This window comes from Ictidomys tridecemlineatus, chromosome 5, assembly GCF_052094955.1.
Source record: "Ictidomys tridecemlineatus isolate mIctTri1 chromosome 5, mIctTri1.hap1, whole genome shotgun sequence".
NCBI classification, from domain to species: Eukaryota; Metazoa; Chordata; class Mammalia; order Rodentia; family Sciuridae; genus Ictidomys; species Ictidomys tridecemlineatus.
Genome location: NC_135481.1, coordinates 123,900,695 through 123,915,283, shown reverse-complemented (window position 1 = coordinate 123,915,283; position 14,589 = coordinate 123,900,695). Strand labels below are relative to the sequence as shown.

At 51.4% G+C, this 14,589-nt stretch overlaps 1 protein-coding gene and 1 long non-coding RNA gene across 12 annotated transcripts in view; one reads left to right on the top strand and one right to left on the bottom strand.

The window, feature by feature from the left end:
• Pacs2 (phosphofurin acidic cluster sorting protein 2) overlaps positions 1-838 on the bottom strand; it is a 73,495-nt gene extending 72,657 nt beyond the window's left edge. For 4 of the 11 annotated variants that reach the window (XM_078051065.1, XM_078051066.1, XM_078051062.1 and 1 more), the window contains exon 1: positions 664-836. In XM_078051065.1, the coding sequence (XP_077907191.1) occupies positions 664-782 (119 nt within the window). In that variant the 5' untranslated portion in view covers positions 783-836. Of the gene's footprint in view, positions 1-663 lie in introns of all 11 variants that reach the window. The other 7 variants (XM_078051061.1, XM_078051064.1, XM_078051063.1 and 4 more) reach the window with 3 other exon arrangements.
• A 230-nt stretch (positions 839-1,068) lies between these two features.
• On the top strand, positions 1,069-6,743 carry LOC144377977 (uncharacterized). The gene is made up of 2 exons (XR_013439362.1): positions 1,069-1,531; positions 5,335-6,743. It is a non-coding gene; the product is annotated as an uncharacterized LOC144377977 (long non-coding RNA).
• The last annotated feature ends 7,846 nt before the right edge of the window (positions 6,744-14,589 follow it).

The window sequence follows — 14,589 nt, the reverse complement described above, 5'->3', positions numbered from 1 at the left end:
TCAAGCTGTGCGGAAGATGTGGGGGCAGCGGCGCTGCAGTCCACGTAGAGTGTGGCTGCTCCCAGCGCTGGCCCCTGGGTAAACCTTGTCCAGTCCTTACCACAGGCCGAGTGGGCCGTCGCCTACCCAGTGAAGAGCAGGGAGCCTTTTGCAAAATTAACGGCTCGAGGCAAAGAGCAGTATTGATTCAGAAGTCTCTGCAAGACCAGGCACATGGCCACACAGGTAAGAAAAGGACGGACCGCCCGCCCCGCCCCGAGGGTACAAGCCGGACAGACGGCGGCGAAGCTGAAAACCCTCCGCACAGGGGTTACGTCGTGATCCCAAGTTTGCGCGTCCTCGGGACACTGCGCCCGACGAACACTCCCAGGCCGCTGAGGTTTGACAGTGCCTCCGGACGCGACGGGAAATCTGTGGAGCCCGAAGGGGAGGGCTCGCACCCCAAGTCCACTCCACGTCCCGCACCAGGAGGCAGGTGTCACGGCGCAGCAGGCTGGGCGCGAGCCAGGCGAGCCGCAGGGCCAGCGGGCCGCGCAGCGCCGCGAGGGCAGTGGCCCAGCAACCCGGGGGCGCCCGCTCAGGGGCGCGGGGTCCCAGCGGGGCTGCAGGCCCCAGCGCGGGCAGGTGCGCGCGGACAAAGCGCGGCGCGCGCGGGCAGCGTACCTGGGCACGCAGCTGGGGCTGGAGCCGTCCACCTCCCAGGTGGCGAACAGGTTCATGGGCACCGGCGTGTTGAGCGCGCCGGGCGCGCCGGGGAGGCCGAGGCGGCCCCGCTCGGCCATGGCGCCGGCCCCGCCGTCCCTCGGCGGCCTGGGGCTGCGCCGGCCGCGGGCGCGCGGCAGCGGGCGGGCCGGGCGCGCGGAGGGCGGCGGCGCGGTCACATGGCTGCCGGCGGGGCCGGCGGGCAGCGGCAGGCCCGCGGGCGGCGTCCAGACTGCGGCCGCGCCCGCCCCGCCGCGCGCCGCCGACGATTGGCCGGGCCGGCCGGGATCGCGCCCCGCGCCCAATCGCTGCCCGCCGGAAGTGAGGTGCCGCGCGCGCCCGCCGCCAGCCTCGGGAGCGCGCGTCTGCGCACAGGCCCCGCCCGGCGCGCGCCCGCCCCGCCCCCCGGGACGGCCTCGAGGGCCGCGAGGGACCCGGGCTGAGGGACCCGCGGGGTCCGCGCGGTATTCTGCCTGCTCGCCGCACCGTGGCGCCCCCGAGGACGCTCATTGTCCCCCGGCTGGCCCCGTGTCCCAGCATCGGGGTCCCAGCGCATCCCCACCCCCCGCACCTCCTGAGCCCTGCAGCCCCGCGTGTCCGCGCACAGCCCCCTAGAGCGCGGGGTCCCCCTCACGCCCTGAAGACGCCACCCACCCGCCCATGTCCTCTGTGCCCCGCGCCCTGCGCTGTGGTCGCAGGGCTGTGGCAGGGCCCAGGCGTGACTGTTGCGGTTCCTGCCAGCTGGAAACCCGGGTGGGCTTAGCCCGGGACTATCCTCCTCGGCATTCAGCAGTGCTTTTCTAAGTTTTTCTTGAGACCCTGAGAACAAGTACGTAAAGGGCAGAGTCCCTCCTGGCTGGGGATCGCAGTGCCAATAGGAGGCAACCTCCAGAGGTTGGGAACCCAGTGGGCTGGGACCTTGGTCAAGGCCTGTGGACAGGACATCTAGGTTCAGGGTCATCCCTTCCCATCCTTTTGGCGTCCTTTTGGTGCTGTCTATGGTCAAAATCAACAGACTTAGGAAAAGCTTTTCTGTCATGTCTTGTTTCTTTGTATCCACAGCTTCTCCTACTCCTGTCCCTGTGTTGCTGTCTACGTGTAGTTTTATTGAAACAATTCCAGCCCAAGCCAATCAGCTTTGAACCAGCTGTCTTTCCCTGTCCTTGGGGTTTACCACAGCAGTCCACTGTTCACATTTTCTCCAGCAAAAGCTGGTGCTGCTGGCTCCCTCTGCAACTCCAGGATCTGAGCTGCAAACAGCTGCGAGCGCTTAAAGCCAGGGTCCCACTTTGGAGAAAACAAGGGACCTGTGTTTCCCACATGGTCCCCGCTCCTTCAGGGTGGTACAGCTGAAAGCCATGAGAGTCTGTCTGTCTGTGGCCAGCTGACTGGAGTATTGTCTTACACTGTGGCCCTGCTGGGGCCAGCAGAGCGCCTGTGGGACTAGTACCTAAGAGATGGGGGCTGTGTTCAGAGAGGCACAGCAGCCCCGGTGAGGACAGGCTGCCTTTGATGTGAGGGCAGAGGACAGGCATCCACTGACTTCAGCACTTGGCATGCAGTGTGGGGACAGGACGGGGGTGCAGTTGCAAACAGATGAATGGGCCGCCTGACGCATCGTGTCTGTGTGCACCAGGCAGGCAGTACAGCCAGGATCCAGGGAGGAAATATGGGGTGATTAGCGGTGCATATTGGGGCTTGCCACCAGCAGCCACAGTTGAGCCGTGCCCCTTCCCTGTGCCAGGCACTGTTGGAGTCCTCAGTGCCCATCCCCACCTTACAGAGGAGGAAACTGAGGCACTTGAGGTTCTGCAACTGCCACTGAAGGAGGCAGGGCTTGCCTGGCTCCGTGATTGCTATGGTGGAAAAGTTTAAATTCTTCTCTGGGCAGAGACAGTCTGACCACCAGTGCTCTGACCCTGAGTGACAGCCCAGCCTGTTTTTAAACTTTTTTGTTTTTTAATTTTTTTTTTTTTTTTTTTTTTTTTTTTTTTTTTTTTTTTTTTTAGAGAGAGGGGGACAGAGAGAGAGAGAATTTTAACATTTATTTATTTTTTCTTAGTTCTCGGCGGACACAACATCTTTGTTGGTATGTGGTGCTGCTGAGGATCGAACCCGGGCCGCACGCATGCTAGGCGAGCGCGCTACCGCTTGAGCCACATCCCCAGCCCCCTTAATTTTTTTTTTTTAAGAGAGAGTGAGAGACAGAGAATTTTTTTTTAATATTTATTTTTTAGTTTTCGGTGGACATAACATCTTTGTTTGTATGTGGTGCTTAGGATCGAACTTGGGCCGCACACATGCCACGCGAGTGCGCTACCGGTTGAGCCACTTCCCCAGCCCCATGTTTTTTAGTTTTTGAGGCAGGGCCTTGCTAGGTTGTCCAGGTTGGCCTTGAACTTGCAGTCTTCCTCCTGCTTTTGCTCCAAGTAGCTGGGATTACAGGAATATTTCACTGATGAATTATTTGTTTGGGTTTTGGCACTGGGGATTGAACCCAAGAGTGCTTTACCACTGAGCTACATCCCCAATTCTTTTTCTTTTCTTTTCTTTTTTTTTTTTTTTTTTGACTGTCAAGAGACAGGGTCTCACTAAGTTGCTATAGCTGGCCTTAGACTTTCAAATCTCCTAGATTGGAGTGTGACTCAGTGACAGAGTGCTTGCCTAGCAATTACAAGGCCCCGAGTTCAATCCCCAGAACTGGAAGAAAGAAGGAAGGGAGGGAGGGAGGGAGGGAGGGAGGGAGGGAGGGGAAAACTTGCGATCCTCCTGCTTTGGCTGCCCAGGTTGTGCTGCCACATCCTGATGTTCTTGGTGAATTAAAGCCGAAGGGTTCCAAATGGTCATAAGACTTCATCAGTGATAAAGAGAAGAAAGCCCAAAACCCTGGGTGAAAGGGCTAGGCAGAGGTGCCAGCTCCTCTCCTGCAGTTCTACCTGTGGTCACAGGAGTTCCCTCAGCTTGCCCAGCAGGACTCGGGTGTTTCTGGCTGGGTGCTGTGGCCTATGGGCTCCTTGGAAACTCATTTATCAAATCAGTTTAAGGCAAGATGACACAAACTCATTGTGGGACATGCAACATGGGGCAGATGTGGTCCCTGACTGAAAGGGGTTCCCTTTGAAGCACAGAAACCACAGGAACCTCATTGTACTTCTAAGGGTAACAGGAGCACAGCATAGTGAGAGGACAATTGCTGACCCTGGGACTTCTGCTGCCCTCCTGTGGGAAGGCCCATGCACTTCTCTGCTGTTTCTTTCTTTTCTTTGTTCGAATTCGGTATAACTGACAGCAGAATGCATTTTGATTTATAGTACACAAATGGAGCACAATTTTTCATTTCTCTGGTTGTACACAATGTAGTGTCACACCATATGTGCAGTCATACATGTATCTAGGGTAATGATGTCTGTCTCAGTCCACCATCTTTCCTACCCCCATGCTCCCTCCCTTCCCTTCCCTCCCCTTTGCCCTATCCAAAGTTCCTCCATTCCTCCCATGCCCCCAACCCCATTATGGATCAGCATCCACATATCAGAGAAGACATTCAGCCTTTGTGGGGGAGGGATTGGCTTACTTCACTTAGCATGAGTTCTCCAACTCCATCTATTTACCTGCAAATGCCATGAGTTTATTCTTTTAATATTGAGTAATATTCCAGTGTTATATATACCACAGTTTCTTATCTATTCATCCACTGAAGGACATCTATGTTGGTTTCACAGTTTAGCTATTGTGAATTGTGCTGTTATAAACATTGATATGGCTGTGTCACTGTAGTATGCTGTCTTTGGTGAAGAGAGAGCCTACAGAATGGGAGGAAAGTTTTTTTTTAAAGAAAGAATTTTTTAATATTTATTTTTTAGTTTTTGGTGGACACAACATCTTTATGTTATTTTTATGTGGTGCAGAGGATGGAACCCAGCAACCCGCGCATGGTAGGTGAGTGCGCTACCACTTGAGCCACATCCCCAGCCCGGGAGGAAATTTTTACCGCACACATCAGGTAGAGCACTAATCTCCAGGATATATAAAGAACTCAAAAAATTTAACATCAAAAACAAACAAACAAACAAACAACCCAATCAATAAATAGGCTAAGGAACTGAACAGACACTTCTCAGAAGAAGAAATACAAATGACCAACAAATATAAGAAAAAATGTTCAAAGTCTCTAGTAATTAGAGAAATGAAAATCAAAACTACTCTAAGATTTCATCTCACTCCAGTCAGAATGGCAGTTATCAAGAATACAAACAACAATAAGTGTTGGCGAGGATGTAGGGAAAAAATTCACTCATACATTGCTGGTGGGACTGCAAAATGGTGCAGCCAATCTGGAAAGCAGTATGGAGATTCTTAGAAAACGTGGAATGGAACCACCATTTGACCCAGCTATTCCACTCCTTGGTCTGGAGCCAAAGGAGTTAAAGAAAGCATACTACTCTGCTGTTTCTTTGGGGGCAGCTCCAGTCAGAGGTGCCGAAACTCCTGGATGTGGCTTCTGTCATGTCCTGTGCCATGGGTGAAGCCCATGGAATGACTGAGCCACTATCCCTGAGGCAAGAATGGAAGCTTCTCACACTAAGGGCACAGAAGTCACACAGAGTGGCTGGAAATGCACTCCTCTTTCAGGTAAAGACACCCTGGCGGCCTCCTGGGACAGCAACTGCATAGGGACAGGCCACAGGCAGGAAGGCTGAGCAGCAGACCCATCATTGCAGGCCATGGCCTGTGAGAGGAGCAGGATCATGGCATTCGGTAAGAGAGCTGTCTATGGTTGGAAGGCTGCCTTTGGGGCACCACTGGGAGGGTGGCAGCTCACAGATACCTGCCATATGACCGCAGCCTGATTTCACACCTGCTACACCACCCCCCAACGTAGCCTGAACTTCGTGGGCAAAGACAGTGTCTGGGCTCTTCCCCATGGTTGCCCCATTAAGTGGCCAGCATGGAGCAGGCCCTAGACCATGATGCTAACTGCTATAGAAACCAGAAATTCCTACAGGAGTTGCTCCTTGAAAACAACCCAGATGACCCTTGCAGACTTGTTGTATTGAAAGGGGCGAACATTTGTTCACCTAGCACATGATTATCAAGCCAGTTTTAAGCCCTGGGGATGCAGGAAAGAAAAACTAGACAGTGCTTCCCCTCCTGGAGCATTCTCCTGAGAGACAAAGACGGGCACCTCAAGTGCTGGCAGGTGTGGTGCTCCAGGCAGGGTGGACAAGGGTGGGGCCAGGAGGAACACACCTGCAAGGCCCCAGGCTCTGCAGGGCAGAGTGTCCCTCAGTGTCCTCCTGGTCCAGGAGCCCCTGGGCCAAGACACCAATCAGGAGAGCCCGGGTCAGGAGGACAAACCCTCCCAGGCAGGAAGGCTGCGTGAGATCTCTGCAGAGATCAGGTGTTGGAGGAAGGGAGAGGTCTAAGGGTGACATGAGGACTTTTGTTTTTGTTTTGAAATCTGGATTGAGGTGCACATACTATGTTGTCTCCATCAATATATGAGCATTCTGCTGCCTCAGTCTGGCTGGGCACAAATCACGAGCCACTCAAGCAGGAACAAACCTTATTTCCGAACTCCACCAGCACACTCCCTGGGAACTCTCCCGAACACCACCCACGCGGCTCCTCCAGGAACACACCACACACCAACTGGAACTCCCTCCCCGCGGCTGCACAAGCACTCACTCTTGGAACCCCTGGGAACTCACCGGGAACTCCAAAGTAGCAGGCGCCAGACAAGAGCCATCCTATTACCAGACAGTAAAGGTCTAATATACAATTGAATCAATCCAGCATCATCTTAATGGCGTGCCTCTCAACCATTACTTCTGGAAAAGTGCCAGGGGCCATTCCGACTCTGCTGTGGCTCTCAACATTCTGCCAAACCTCAAACTTTGGCTGGGGATGTGGCTCAAGCGGTAGCGCGCTTGCCTGCCATGCGTGCGACCCAGGTTCGATCCTCAATACCACATACCAACAAAGATGTTGTGTCCGCTGAGAACTAAAAGATAAATATTAAAAAAAATTCTCTCTCTCCTCTCCTCTCTCACTCTCTCTTTAAAAAAAAAAAAAAAAAAGCTCAAACTTTTTCTGGAGTGTAGTTGACATGGCCTTTTGGTATCCTATAATATGGATTCACTGTAATGGGCTTACCCAGACCTCCCTCTTTGGGTTTTTAGACCAACATCAGGCATGTGGTAAAACATGAGTGCATCCCCTTAAAATGGTCAGCTAACCCTTAAGACACAGGTGAGAGTGATGGGGCAGAGGTCACCTTGCCTTTGTGAATAGAACCCTGTAGTAACCTGAGAAAAACGCAAGGGGCTACCTGGCAAAGTGCTAAAGCTAGTCAGTTAAGGATGCTGTCTGTCACAAGGTGGGGAAGGGTCCTTCCCAAACCACAAACAAGACAGCAAGACACCTAGCCTGGCAGTCGTGAGTCCATGCTGCCATAACCAAGCGCCATAGCCAGCGGCTGACACACAACAGGATCATGTGTTTCTGTTCTGGAGGTGGCATGTCCAAGACCATGGTTCACTATTGTCACCTTGGTGCTGAGGATGGAACCCAGAGCCCCATGCATGCTAGGTGAGCTGTCTACCACACCCCAGCCCAGTTCCGTCAGATGAAGTGTCTGGACACTAATTCCAGTAATGAGGGATTCCCAATGGCTCCGCCTCCTATCACCAGCACGAGCGGTAGGATTTCAGTATGAATTCGGGAGACACATTCAGTCCGTATCTCAGAGATAGTGAGTAGGCCCAATGTCCATCCTTTCATCTTCCCTGGGCACAGAACTCCCAATGAGGGGTGGGGCACAGGATCCCCCAGAAGGGAGACCATGTTTCCCTATTTTCACCAGCATCTGCAAGGACCTGTGATGGGTCACGAAGCAAATTCAAATGTATGGCTGGTAACACCACGCTCTCTGTGGGGAGATGGAGGGAGTGCCCAGCACCCCCAGCAACTTATGAGGTTCAACGAGACAATGCAGGGGATCTGGAGCCATGCTAGCGTTCACCTGGGAAGGCCTGTGTCTTCTCACCGTTCAGGCAGTGCCACTGCCTGCCCACCTGCCCACCTCATGGCTCCCAAGTCAGGTCGGAAGCACAGCTGAGCTGGTGCTTGCAGGTGCTCCCAAGGCCCCTCCATTGTCATGAATGTCATGTCACCATCGGTGCTGCTGGCACACTTTGAAGGAAGAGGGGACATTGTCCCTGCAGATGTGTAAGTGTCTCACAGAACAACTGAAGCCATGAGGTGTCTTTCCAGGTGTCTGAGAAGTGTGAACAGTGTGGACAAGCATGGAGGTATGGACAGAAGGAGGCCGGTGAGCCTCTGGGGAGGCACAGATTCTTCTAAAAGCTGATTTGCACAAAAGGACAGCATGAAACCCAGATGTGTGACTAGTGAATACAAAAGGTGTCAAGGAGGAGGAGGCTGCCTTTGGCTGTGTGGGAAATGGGAATAGACATGTTGAGAGGAATCTCTGGTTGCTGACCCACGAGTTGTTCACTTGACGATGTCAAACATGTCTGCAGTGAAAACTCCACCATTGGCAAGGTGAAAAGGCAAGTTGGCGGAAAATCTTCCCAGCACATTTCACCGACCAGCATTTCTGCCAGTGATGCATCCGGCCCCTACAAACGCAGAAAATGCCACCCCCAAAGACCTGCACTCAGAGACAGGCAGGACATGGCCAACCGGAGGGGAATCACAGTAGAAGTCAGTCCCACTGGAGATGCCCATTTCCCCTGTCAGATTCCCTGCTGGAACACAGTGTTGGTGCACTGTGGGGGGTGGCCTGGGATTTCTCAGGTTCCCTGCCCGGCGGCAACACGAGTGGGTGATTCCTACAGTCAGACCAGTCCTGCCTCTCAGAGTGGAAGCTTGAAATCAACTCCAGGGGGCTGGGGATGTGGCTCAAGCAGTAGCGTGCTCGCCTAGCAAGCGTGCGGCCCGGGTTCGAACCTCAGCACCACATACAAACGAAGATGTTGTGTCCACCGAGAACTAAGAAAAAATAAATAAATGTTAAAAAATTCTCTCTCTCTTTCTGTCCCCCTCTCTCTCACTCTCTCTTTAAAAAAAAGAAATCAACTCCAGGGATTTGAAGTGGAGCATAGATAGGTCAGCCATGACGGAACCTGATAAAACATTCTGCAGTTACTGACACAGTAAGTGCAACAGGCTGTGGTGGTGCACTCCTGTCATCCCAGCTGTTGGGGAGGCTGTGGTAGGAAGATTGCAAATTCAAGGTCAGCCTGGGCAACTTAGCAAGACCCGTTTCAGAATAAAAATGAAGGGCTGAAGATGTCGCTCAGTAGAGCTCTTGCCTAGTATGTGCAAGGCCCCCCAAGAAATAAAGTTAAAAAATTGCCAAAAACTGCAGGCATGACATGACTCTATTTGTTGAAAACAGAATGGCTGTGTAAATGCATGCATGTACAAAATATTGTTTACATGTAAGTGATTATGCAGGTCAAATACCTATTTTCATAAATATCCACAGCACAGGAATTAACCCAAATTGAAAAAAAAATTCTCTCTGTGTGGTAGGAATTTAGTTATTTCATTCTTCTTATCTTTCATGTTTTCTTCTATAATGAAATGTACTAATTGTGCAGGGAAAATAATGCATGCTCTGTGGTTGCACATCAGGATTGACTGTGGCCAAAGGGAATGCTGGGCGCCCTCTGGCTGGGTCTTTGCCCAAGCCTGGAGAAAGGAAATGAACAAAGGCAGGCCTCAGCCCTCCCCCTTTAACCAAGGACCAGCTCTGTAGGAGTACTGTTTAGCTAGGTGACAATCTTTTTTTTTTTTTAAAGATAGAGTGAGAGAGGAGAGAGAGGAGAGAGAGAGAATTTTTAATATTTATTTTTTAGTTCTCGGCGGACACAACATCTTTGTTGGTATGTGGTGCTGAGGATCGAACCTGGGTCGCACGCATGCCAGGCGAGCGCGCTACCGCTTGAGCCACATCCCCAGCCCTAGGTGACAATCTTAATAGCAAGGGGAATTATATAAATCTGGAAACCATTAAAAAAACCCAGTGGGAAACACTTAGAGGAGTGGCAGAAGATTCACCAAACAGTAAATGAGATGGTTTTCTCTGTTGTCATGACAATGGGGAACTGTAAGTGTAAACAAGATCAGGGTTTCACTTATCTCCTTAGTACAGACAGGTCCTAACAGGGCCTGCTACCATCTTGCTTCCCAGTGAACATTCAGTTTGTGACCTCAAGTCCCTCTCCAAGCAGGAGAGGTTCTGGTCTGGCTCTCTTGCCCTGCACCTGGGGTGAGGAGACCTGGAGTAGACCTTGCAGTGGCTTGGCAGGGTTATTGGCACCCTGCCACAGGAGCACATGAACAGGTGTCAGCTCAAACAGCAAAACTTGGGTAAAGGAATGTCTGATGATGGAGAAGTGACAACAGCAGTCAGGTCATGTCCTCCTCCTGGGGATATGAAGTAGCCAGCAAAGGGAATGCACATGAAGCACTGAAAACAAGGGAGACCAAGGGTATGTCACTATGTGAAACATCAGGAGATAGGAGCAGTGTGAGAAGGAGAACCAACAAGCAGTCCTGATAGGCCGTCCATGGTGGTCATCCTGGGCCCTAACATTAAGAGGGCACCCTGTGTTCAGACTCTAATGCTTCTCTGTATCTCCCACAGTGGAAATAATGTCACAATAACTGAGAACATAGGTTAAATATCAGGAAATTCTAAGGCCCTAACACTGTACAGAAACCAACCAATGATATTCATAGTAATTCACAAGTCACAATACCACTGACAACATGTATAAACCAAATGTTCAACTCATTGCCACTAGAGTAAGTGTGGGAATAATTTCTGGTTTTTCTTAATTTTTATATAGATTTACAATTAGCAAAAATGATTCTAGCGATCTGAGAGTAACATTATTTTTTGAATCAAAGAAAGTCAGGCCATTTCTTAGTCCATTACTGCTGTTGTAACAAAAACCTTAGCCTGGATAATTCATAAATTATGGAATTTTTTTCTTACAGTTCTGGAGGCCAGGAAGTCCATGATCAAAGTGCCCCAGATTTAGGGTTTCTGAAAGCTGTTCTCTGCTTCACAGGTGGCACCTCTTGCTGTGTCCTTGTGTTGGAAAGGGCAAGGTAGCTCCCTGCAGCCTCCTTCCCAAGGACGCTAACTCACTCACTAGGACAGCTCCATCACTTCCCCAAAGGCTCCATCTCCTAATACCATCATACCAGGGATCAGGGTCCAACATGGATTCTGGAAGTCCCTGACCCTCAGATCACAACAGGCCAGATGGAGAGGGGCCTTAACTACCAAAGTCTCATCTGGAGCAAGCAAAAAGAAGTGGGAAGGACTCTGGTGTTTGTTTGTTTGTTTGTATGTGTGTGTGTGTGTGCATGCACACACATGCAGTGTACTGGGGATGGAACCCAGGGCCTTATGCATGCAAGGCAAGCACTCTACCAACTGAACTATATCCCCAGCCCAGGACTCAGGTTTTTGAGGACATTCTTTAAAAGAACATTTTTGTGGGGGAAAGAAAACCTGCAGGAAGGGCCAACCCTCCCTTGTCCTGGAGTGGGCCCAGCCAGCATGCAATAGAGAGGAAGGACAGGGGAGGGCAGGGAAGGAAGATTTGGCAAAACTTGGTGACCTCATGGGCTGGTGAAGGGGACGAGAGAGGAGGAAAGGTGCAGTGGTGCATGCCTCTAATTCTAGCAACTCAGGAGACTGAGACAGGAGGATGACAAGTTCCAGGCCAGCCTGGACAACTTAGCAAAGCCCTGTCTCAAAAAAAAAAAAAAAAAAAAAAAAAAAGATAAGAAAGGACTGGGGATGTAGCTCAGTGGTAGAGCACTGAGTACTTCTGGGTTCAATCCCCTGCACCACAAACACTAACAATAACAGCCAAAACACTGCTCAGGTTTGGAAACAGAGCCCCTCAGGGGAAAGAGGGGACACCACTGCAGAGGACACTGACTCCCATGTGGATGTTTCCCAGGCCCTGGAAGCTAAGGGCCACCCTTGCACATTTGCTAAGGGGCAACTTTAACTGCAGTGGGAGGAAATGAACTGGGGGCACATAGAGGGACAGCTATACAGGGAGAGCTGCCTGGCAGGAGGGAAGGAGCACGCTCTGGGAGAGCCTCAAGGAGGGCTCAGGTTCTCTCAAGCAGGAAGAAAGCTCACCCCAGTCACAGGTGACCAATGTGGATACCTTCCCCTATTGAGTGGGAGGTCACATGTGTGTACTCAACTTTAAATTTTGCAATAGGCTGGAAGTTTGCAAAAATAGGTTCAGCTATTCTACTGACTCCCAGTGGAGTCTTGAAATACTGTGTGTTTTTGTCAAGCTCATTGAGAGTACTTAGAAAATATGAGCATTTGACTACATTACAGGCTGAATTGGTCCCTCCAAAACTTACATTGAAATCCCAATGCCCAGGACCTCATAATTGCCTGCATTTGGAGATAGAGCTTTTAACAGATGATTAAGCCAGGCATGGAGGCGCCCACCTGCATTTCAGCAATTCAGGAGGCTGAGGCAGGAGAATCAGTTTAAGGCCAGCCTGGACAACTTAGTTGAGAACCTAAGCAATTTAGCAAGACCCTGTCTCAAAATTAAAAAAAAAAAAAAAAAAAGGCCAGGTGTAGTTATGCATACCTGTAGTCCTAGTGGCTTGGGAAGCTGAGGCAGGAAGATTGCAAGTTCAAAGCCAGCCTCAGCACTGGCAAGGTGCTAAGAAACTCAGTGAGATCCTGTCTCTAAATAAAATAAGGGCTGGGGATGTGGCTCAGTTGTTAAGTGCTCTTGGGTTCAATCCCTGGTACCAAGAATATTTAAAAATAAAATAAAAAGGGCTGGGGCTGTGGCTCAGAGGTAAAGCACCTTGGGTTCAGTCCCCAGTACCAAAATAAATAGATGCATAATGTAAAATGAGGCCACTATGATGAATGTCCTTATGAGAAAACAGGACCAGGACTCAGAGACACACAAGGAGGCCCATGGGAGGACAGGGAGAAGGTGGCTGTCTATAACCCAAGGAGAGAGGCCTCGCAGTGACCAGCACTGCCCACACCTTTGACCCCAGGCTCCAGCCTACAGACCATGACAGAATAAATTTTTGTTCGAGCCACCTAGTCGTGTCCCAGGGGATGCCTGAGGACAGCAATCAGAGTCTGATAGCGGATAGAGGGATGGAGAGAGGAGAGGAGTGGGTAAGAGCAATGGGATGAGTGCTCCCTGCAGAATATGTGCCTTCGGAGAGGCTCACAGTGCACGCCTTCAACTCTGCTGTATGCTTGACATTTTTCCATAGCAGAATGTCAGGAGGCCTTCTTTTTTATTTTTTATTTTATTTATTTTTTTGGATCGACCCCAGGGCCTTGCACATGCTAGGCAAGCACTCTACCACTGAGCCACAACCCCAGCCCCTGGAGGCCTTCTTTTTTAAAAAATATTTTTTTAGTTGTTGATAGACCTTTATTTATTTGTGGTGCTAAGAATCAAACCCAGTGCCTCACACATGCCATGCAAGTGCACTACTGCTGAGCCCCAGCCCAGACCCTCAGGAGGCTTCTTGCTGGCATGCAAGAAGGCCTCCTGAGGGCCCCAGCTCCAGGCTGTGCTTTCCCTCTCCTGAAAGTGCTGGGAAGCAGGTGCCTGGCAGAGGGAAAGGATGTGCCAAGGCAGAGTGAGAACAAGCACCTGCTTGCTCTCTCTGCCAGCCCAGGTAAGCAGGTAAGCCAGGCACTCCCGCTGCCTTTATGGAGGGGGTGGGGGGAGCCTGACATTACAAGATGGAAGGCAGTTGGGAGGGGGCTGGTTGGATCCTGCAGCCTTGGCAGGAGGAGCCATGCTCAGCTCATCCCTGCTGCGCTGCCTGCTCTCCAGCCCTTCCTGACTGGCCTGTGTCTTCCCCTGACTCACTGGGGTCATCTGAGGCACAGAGACACCTGTGGCCACATGTTCTGTGAGGAGGTCCAGAGGACCTTGGTCCTTAGCCCCAGGGACCCTGTCTGAGGTCGTCCTGTACACAGGAACCAGGTGCTTCTGTGGGTGCCCACTCAAGTCTTCCAGAGCCTTGTTCAATGGCTGGTGGGCCCTTGGGGCTAGGGGACAGGGCAACACCTGAGGCCCTGATACCTATTGATTTGTCCTCCTCCCAGCTTCCCTTCTTTCCTTTTCTTTTACACATGGTAATTCTTCCCTTGCTAGCTTGTAATGGCCAACCTTTGGCTCCCTTGCCCACCTGGATGCACCCCCAGGTGAATGTTGAATCGTCAGATGAGGAGGTGACTTTCTCAAGCTATTGGAACCAGAGAAAGGCTCTGTCCCAAAAAAGCAGGAGCTCACATACTCCCCCAGAACAAGACTGCCTGTGTCTCAGAACATTCCTGATGCCCCAAGTTCAGGGACTTTTCATTGGAGTTTCAGCCTAGAAGGAGCTGTCAAAAAGGCTCAGGATGTCCTTCTCTCGTCCAGGGAGCTGTTGGCCAGGAAAGTGACATCTGAGCAGCTGACCCACTGCCCAAAGGAATCTTTTTCCTGCCTCTTGTCTATATGGAAGCATGAGGCTGTGCCCACCCAGAAAGGGGAACACAAAGACACTGGTCCTTGACTTCTGAAGTGGACAGTGGACTGGAGCCCAAGTCCCACCTAACAGGGAAGGGGTAGAGACAGGAATGGGGGTCTGTGTCCCAAGCCACCCAATAGATAGCACTGCCCCTTGCTGCGCAGTATTTCTTTCCTTGTTGGGCAGAGGAAGAAAGGAAACTTGCAGAAAGTAAAGGACTTACCCATGGCCCTGCAGCAGGTAGGAAGGCTGCCCTGCCTTCAGGGTTCTGCCCTGGATCCCCTTGGACATGAGGAC